At 43.1% G+C, this 8,381-nt stretch overlaps 1 protein-coding gene across 1 annotated transcript; it reads left to right on the forward strand.

Moving 5' to 3' along the window:
• Window positions 1–314: 314 nt before the first annotated feature.
• Window positions 315–7,454, forward strand: LOC121933321 (zinc-binding protein A33-like). Its single transcript, XM_042472875.1, has 6 exons — window positions 315–1,063; window positions 2,382–2,477; window positions 2,590–2,823; window positions 4,182–4,204; window positions 4,296–4,420; window positions 4,721–7,454. The coding sequence occupies exons 1-6, from the start codon at window positions 710–712 to the stop codon at window positions 5,269–5,271; spliced, it is 1,383 nt and encodes a 460-aa protein (XP_042328809.1). The 5' UTR covers window positions 315–709; the 3' UTR covers window positions 5,272–7,454.
• Window positions 7,455–8,381: the final 927 nt, after the last annotated feature.

Consider the following 8,381-nt stretch of genomic DNA (forward strand, 5'->3'; position numbering starts at 1 on the left):
CTCACACCTGCAGTTATAGCATTCAATACTACTTTGGTTTACTAGGGATCCATCCTACAGACTTCTGAGATGTGTGGTTTGGTGAGTTCCAAGAGCCCTCTGATAGAGAATTCTAAATAGCCTCACAAAACTACAAGTTCTAGGATCTGATACGATGCAGACATGGCAGTTAAAGTAGCACCAAATTAGCACTATAATTTTGTAGTGTGGAAAAGTCCATAGTAGCTTGAAATGTTTGTGTTTAGCATTTGAAGCTTTTTATAAAATTAGTTCAGTTATTTTGGCTGTGTGTGTTTAATTTCAAGGGTACAGGAGTGGAGCAAGGGAAAAGAACAAGCCTGAAGCCTACACAGTCACCTGTGCAAAAGCAGTATGTACACAAAGGGTGGCTGGCTGGAGCTGTGTTCCTACCTCCCCACCCCTGTTGAGTGATAAACGACAAATCAATTGGGTGTTTGGAACAAAGTCCAGCACAAGAGTTTAGAGAAAGCCAGACAACTCTTGGGTCAAGAGCAAACTCCGTAATGTCACAAGAAAGTGGCCTCTCTGACCATTAGGGAGTTCTTGATTTTTGCTTTGGGATCAGGTGGTTGGAGGAAAGAAAAACGAGAATGATCCATACAGACTGAATTATGTAGGGGATTCTCATTGTGGGAAGAGGAAGAAGGCTGGGGGAGCCACAATTCTTGGAGGCTTGGCTCCTTTGGCCATGGCTTTGGCCACACTGTTTGAGGATCTGGTTCCGGATTTCTCCTGCCCGATATGCCTGGAGTGGTTCTGGGAGCCGGTCGCCCTCCCTTGTGGGCACCTCTACTGCCAGGCCTGCATTGAGACAGCTTGGGGAGCCCATGGTAGCAAGCACATCTGCCCCCAGTGCCGGGAGGAATTTCCAGAGAAGAGGTACACCCCCTGCAAGCTCTTGGGGACCTTGGTTCACCGAATTGGACGAATTAATCCTGGGGAGGCTGAGGAGGGGCGACGCAGCAGTGCCAACTGCAGAGAATCCACACTGCAGCAGAAACATGCAATGCTCCCTGTCTGCGAAGCAACAAACTGGTATAAGGTGAGACTGTGTCCAAACATAAGGAAGAAGGGAAGGGAAAAAGAAATGTGGCAGCGCCTTTAAGACTACAGTGGGCCTATGGTGTCTGGGTTTGATTCCAGGACCTCCCATGGATACGAAAATCAGTGGTTGTTCAAGTCCCATTGTATACAATAGCATTGTGAAATACATCCCTTATATAAAATGGTAAAATCAAGGATTGCTTTGGAAATATTTTTGGTGTGTGAATGTTTTCAAACCGTGGTTGGTTGAATCCATAGATGCCAAATGCATGGAAATGGGCTCTAACCTGATTTTAGCATGAGAAATCAGGCCCCTTACCTCACATTTTCAAAGGGTTGGGTGAGAAAATGCAGGTCTTTGTGATCTTTATAGTAGTCAGTTTATGTTGAAGTGTGAAAACAATCTGCTAATCAAAAGTCAGTTTCTGTGGGTTCAAAACTATTCAAAGAGGGTAACAATATACCTTGTACAAAGCAGTGATAAGGCGAATCAGTTAATGAAATGAGCTTTTCTGGCTTTTTTATCTGCAAAATGTCTAATAACACTACCAAAATCAATTCTATTTCTAACAACACTATCAAAATCAGCTTCTTTCTTTTGACTTCAAACAAGCAGTCCCTCTTGTGTAATTTTCCATTAGTGCCCCGAAATTTCAAGGCACTTGCTTGCCCTGGAAAGCTTGATTGTTTATGACCTTTGGGAATTGTTTAGGTTGTGGGATGTGGCCACTGATAACATATTTTTTTCTATTTCTACTTGAGAAGGAAATTCATTTGTAACATAACACACCCAAGGCCAATGCTCTATTTAAAATTCCTCCTGTCAGAACAATCAGACTTAGTTCTGTAGAATTCAGAAGTCTAAGGCTGCATCTGCACTGAAGACGTAATCCAGTTGGACACCACTTTAATTGCCATGGTCAGTGATATGGAATTTTGGAAATGGTAGTTTGTTGGGAACCAGAACAAACTACCATTCCCAGAATTCCATAGCATTGAGTCATGGCAGTTAAAGTGATGTCAAACAGGATTATTTCTGCAATGTGGATGCAGCCACGGTAAATACACTCCAAATTCACAGGGTTTTATAACACAAGGTCCAGCCAATTCAACCTCCTGCCATGCAATAACTCACAATCACAGATGAGTGCAATGTCATGGGATGTTATGTGATAATATTCATGCAATCCTGTGATAAGGATGGGAGCAGCCTGCTTCTCTCCCATCCTTTTTCTTCATGTAATAACATCCAAAGAGTTATATTTTATATTTTATAACACCTAACCTTTTCCCCTTCCACTCACATTTTTGAACAGGAGGAGCTGTCTCTGGCTGTTTCTCAGATGGAATCTAACTTGGCCAAACTTCTCATGCTTAAAACAGAGGAAGAAGAAAAACTACAGAACCACCAGGTAAAAAAAGAAGAAGGAAAGATTACAAAAGAAAAAGACAATAGTGACAAAGTAAAACCGAGAATTGCTCTCTCAAGCTAGTGATGCAAAAATACCCACCTCTGTTTTCCAGGCAGTTATGCTCAGCCTGGATGACCACATCTCTACTGAATTCAGGGAGCTCCACCACTTCCTCTATGCCCAGGAAAAGACGTGCAAGATGAGGTTGGCAGAGGAAGGAGGTGCCCGGCTCCAGGAGACAAAGGAAAAGCTAAGGATGCTGAGGGAGGCTTGCCGTGGTTGCCAGGAGCTGCTGTTGGAAGCCCAGGATCATCTTGAATTGCAAGACTCTTCAGGTTTCCTGACGGTAAGGGGAAAACTGGTTGAAACTAACGCCTTGATTGGGTATTCATGCATGGCGGTGGGTCAGACTGGTTGGCACAGTATGACTCGATGATTGACCCCGCACACTCCGGTCCTCTGGGAGAGGCCTACTTCAGCCACAAACATCTAGGCTTTCGGCTACCTCCCAGAGGACATTTTCCATCGTTGCCCCCAGACTGTGGAACGGCCTGCTGGATGAGATCCGTCTGCTTACATCCTTAGACAGCTTTAAAAAGGCTGTTAAGACGGATCTCTTCCGGCAGGCCTATCCAGAATAGAGAACCCGGCCTCAGGAAACTCCTATGAATAAATAGATACCGCCACTCTCATTGATTATTGTTATATTGATTATTGTTATGTTGTTTGACCTTTGGGTCAGTTTTAACTTGTATGGTTTTAATTCTCTATTAGATTTAATACCTTTTTAAGGGAGGGAGGGTACTAGGGATTTGATATGTTTTGTATTTTTAACTTGTTAGGCACCCCGATTGTTCTCAGGGGGGCGGGATACAAATAAATTTTATGATGATGATGATGATTCTAGATCTCACCAAGGTGATAAACTTGTGTATCTGCTTGAAGGATGGAGAATGGCCTGGTGGTGGAGCATCTGCTTTTAATGCAGACAGTCCCAGGTTCTTTCCCCCAACATCTCCAGGTAGCGCTGGGGAAAACCCTGCCTTACATGTGGCCCTTCAGATCATGAAGCTGGACTGCAAGTCTCCATATTCTTTACCATTGGCCATATTGGCCAGGGGCTGCTGGAATTTGCAGTCCAACAAAATATTGAGGGTCATATGATTTCCACCCATGTTCTTTCTAGTTATATCATAGTTATTAAACTAGTTATTTGCAACAAGTTACTTTAGCGCTTTGGAGAATCCATGACTCATATCTTCAATTGTGTGTGAACTTTCCATGCCATCATATCAGCTCAGTCAATGACTGAATGACAAGGGATTTGCACACAAGCCATCTATTATCCTATTATATACATAAAATAGTACAGTGGGCCCTTGGTATCCACTGGGGTTTGGTTCCAGGACCCCTCATGAATAATGAAATCCATGGATGTTCAAGTCCCATTGAATACAATGGGTAGTAAAATGCTGTCCCTTATATCAGATGGCAAAATCGAGGCTTGTTTTTTGAAATTAGTATATTTTTTTGAATATTTTCAAGCTGTGGATGCTTGGATCCATGGATGAAGAATCTGTAGATATGGAAGGCCAATTGTAAATCCAGGGCTTTCTGACTCCAGGGTTTAATAAATTTAAAAGAATACCAAATATTCATCTAATCTGTTAATTTTGTTCTCTTTTGTTTCCTTCTTCTCCACAGGGCATACACTCCCTCCTGAATAGGTGAGTGCAATGAAAGAGGCCTTTTCTTCTTACAATAAAGAAACCCTTGTATTTATATTTATTAACACATTCTTCTGTGTGTCTGTGTAAGGATGAAACACCAGCAAGCCACCCCAGCTTTTCCTGTTGTAACACCCACATTGGAGATTCTTGGACAATTCAAAGGACCCATGCAATATGTTGCCTGGAAGGAAATGAAATCTGCTCTCAATGTAGGTAAGGTGATAATCTGGGAGAACCACCAAAGGTTATTAGCTCTTCTGAATGCCACACACGGAAAATAAAAAAAAACCTAGACCAATTGGTAGATATTTCCTTTCACTTTCTCTTTCTGTCTCTCATTAAAGAGTGAATTTTCTTTTTAAAATGTATTAAGCATGAGACATTTAGTTAAGTTATCCATGTAAGAAACAGCCAGTGCTGATGGCTGGGATATGGGCTCATTAAGGGATTGTTATTAAAAGACAAGGCATCTTGATTTATAGAAGTGTTCTTTTCTCTCTCTCCATTCTTCAGATTTCCCCCTAATAACCTTGGATCCTGAAACAGCTCATCCTTGTCTTGTCCTTTCGGATGATTGTACCTGTGTCCGAGATGGCCATGTACGCCGGGATGTCCCAGACACTCCTATGCGCTTCAACTACTGTGTAGCAGTGTTAGGTTGCCAGGGTTTCTCCTCTGGAAGACATTACTGGGAGGTGGAAGTTGGTAACAAGCCCTCTTGGACTTTAGGTCTGGTTAGCATCTCCATCAACCGCAAGGGGAAAATCGCTGCCTTCCCTGGCAATGGATTTTGGGTAATCCGGCTGAGGAATGGAGTGGAGCTAATGGCCAAGGACAGCCCACCTCAAAGGCTCTGGCCCACTTCCTTTCCTAAGAGAGTTGGTGTCTATCTGGACTACGGTGGGGGGATGGTGTCCTTCTATGATGCCTCTACTATGGTCCATATTTACACTTTTGTCACCCCCCGATTCACTGAGAGGCTATTCCCCTATTTTTGCCCTGGGCTGTACAATTCAGGGGAGAATGCAACCCCCTTAAAAATATGCCAACTGTCACTTTTATAGCGGAGAAAAGGGCTTTTCTTGTTCTGATCTCAGTTTATGAGATACGTTGGGACCTTGTTCCTTCAAGCAGAATTCCTTGAACAGAAATCACATCCTTTATTCTAAAAGTTCTCTGATCTTCACCCTATTGGGTATCTTTTAGTCAACACACAGTGCTGTAACTACAGACTCATCCCTGGATATGGCTTATTGCTTGAAGGATCTACATAGAATGACCAACAGGAGTAAAAATCCCATTAAACTAGGCAATTATTTTAAAATTAGCAGTCAGTGCAATAAAAGCTGGACACAAAACCTATGGATCATTTCTTAAAACTTGCCAGCACCATCTCTAAAATGCAACATGGTTTTAAAGCGGTGTTTCTCAGATTTGTATAAACTTGGAACACAAGTCCCTCACAACCTGTTAGCATCTTCACTATGCAAACCCCAAAGTCTCTCCCAAGATTGTATGCCTAAAGATTTGTGGACTGAAGCACTAGCCTGATGCTGGCATTAGAAAAAGAGGATGTGAACATGCAGGGCTGGTTCCAGATTTGGGAGAAAGGGCTTGAAAATGCATATATTGGGTATTTCTGTAAGCTTATGTTAAAAAGCTATTCAATACTAGTTAACTACCCTGAATGTTCCTAATAAAGTGAAAACGAAATGTTTACTTGTATTATATTCAGGGGTAGCTGTGTTGGCCATATAGCAAAGTAATAGGCTCTGCCAAAGTGGTGGAGTTTCATTAGCTATCCATACATGTCAGAAATATAGTGAAGCTGCCCCTGGATTATTACATGCAGTTTTGGCAGAACCTGTCAATTTTTACGGGTTTCACAGAGTGATAAAGAAATATAAATATATAACAAATAAATCAATTTCCAGTGAACGTGCTTAGGACTGAAATCTAGTTTTGTTGCATGCGAGAGTTATGCAGCTGTATTAAGTTTGTGATTGATGGTAGGTGTGGACAGGTAAGTTTTCAGCCCCAGAACGTAATACAGAAATGTGTAACAAGTGAGAATTAAAAAGAGGCATCTTCTGAGAGTATCATCAGAATGTCTTTATTTTGCTGTTGTTAACTGCTGACTTACGGCGACCCTATGAATGAGAAATCTCCAAGTCCCACTATCATTAATAGCCCTGCTGAGGTCTTGCAGACTCAGAACCCTGGCTTCCTTGACTGAGTGTATCCATTTGGAATGTGGTCTTCCTTCCTACTCTCCTCTACCTTAAAAACATTATTCTCTTTTCTGGTGAGTCATATCTTCTCATGATATGGTCAAAGAACAACAGTCTCAGTTTAGTCATCTTGACTTCTAGGGAGAGTTCTGCCTATCAATTCTGCAAAGGGGAATTGGGATCATATGAGTTAGGAGGCATCAAGCATGTTAGCCTATCAATGCTGCATTTTTCTCTTGCCAAGAAAACACTGTGATAAGTTTGCCACACTCAGTGCAGGCATATGGGCGGCTCTCACTGTGGCATCGCCGGTGCCGCTCCAGGGCTGAGTTTAGTCCAAAGGTTTTGCCACAGTCGCCGCAGCGGTAAGGCTCAACCCCCATGTGGAGCCGCTGATGCTTGACTAGAGTAGCCCCATGGCCAAAGCGTTTGCCACACTCCTGGCACTGGTAGGGCTTCTCCCCCGAGTGGGTGCGCTGGTGTTGGATGAGCTCGGAGCTTTGGATGAAGGTCTTGCCCCAGTTGTTGCACCGGAAGGGCTTCTCCCCAGCATGGATCTTCCGGTGCTTGACCAGGTTGGCGCTCTGGGTGAACCCCTTCCCACACTCTTCCCACTTGAAGGGCCGCTCGCCTGTGTGGGTGATCTGGTGCTGGATGAGGTCCAAGGAGCGATAGAAACTTTTGGGGCACTCTGGGCAGCGGTAAGGCTTCTCACCAGTGTGGCTGCGCTGGTGCTTGATGAGGTTCGTGCTCTGGGAGAAAACTCTTCTAGAACACGGCCTCATAGCCTGAAAATTATGTATGCTGGATGTGAAAGCCTTTGACTTTACAGTACAGAAATGTACTTGCTATTGCTGTATTGCTATATGGAAGTATAAAATATACAAGTCAACAATAATATTAAAACAATTAAATTGCTACACTCTAAAGCTGTCTGTACTTTGCACCTGAAACTGAGCTCAAGTCTGCAGAAAGCAGATGGCATCAAACTGGATTGAGTAATGATAATAAAAAACCACTAGGGTCCCTTATTTTGCTTCAGTGAATCTTAACAGATTGCCTTCTCTCTTCAACCAACTATGGTTAGCAAGGACGTTGCCTACCAGCTAATGATATAATTAACCATACTTGAGGAGCGTGTTTGTGGGTTTGTTTGCATAATTGCATAATTAAAAATTAATTTCTTCATTAGCCCAGGCCCTAGGGAAAAACCTGACTTGTTGCAAGAGGAACTAGGGCTGTCTTCTACATGCTCAGCAGAAGAAAAGCCAAGGAGCTCTGATTGCCTCAGAATGTCCTGTACTTTTCACCTCTGAGCCAACTCCTGGCTTCTGTTCCTGAGCTGCAAATGAACCCATCTGAGTATGGGAAGACAACTGTGCGATGGCAGGATGCATGCCTAGCAGGTCTCAGATTCAACTTCTGGCACATGGCTAGTTAGCAAGGATTTCACAAGGCAAAGCTGGACTTTCTTTTGAGAGTCTTGGAAGAGCAGGTGGCAGTTAAAACAATCAGGACTGGATTAAAGGGACTAATGAATAGCCCCACCATAGGGCAGGTTTCAATGCTGCCCTGTCTTCCTGCTTGTCCCTTTTCCTCTCCTCAGATGGTGATATGACAGCCAGAAATCCAACAGGCACAGTGCTATCCCCTCCAGCATGGTAATACAATGTGAGCAAATCATCACCTTCCCCATCACCATGTACAGATGGGAGAGCTGTACTGCGAAGAAAGCCAATAGAAAGAAAATAAACTCATCTGAGATATTAGAATTCAAAGACACAGCTGTGTTAATCTGGAAAGTGCGTATGCAAAAAGATGTTGTAGCATATTTGAGACTAACTGAAGGAAAGAAGTTGGTAGCATGAGCTTTCGTAGACTTACCGTAAGTCTACTTTCTCAGATACAGTTTTCTCTCTCTCTCTCTCTCTCTTTTAATTTTT

Source organism: Sceloporus undulatus, chromosome 6 (assembly GCF_019175285.1).
Source record: "Sceloporus undulatus isolate JIND9_A2432 ecotype Alabama chromosome 6, SceUnd_v1.1, whole genome shotgun sequence".
NCBI lineage: Eukaryota > Metazoa > Chordata > Lepidosauria > Squamata > Phrynosomatidae > Sceloporus > Sceloporus undulatus.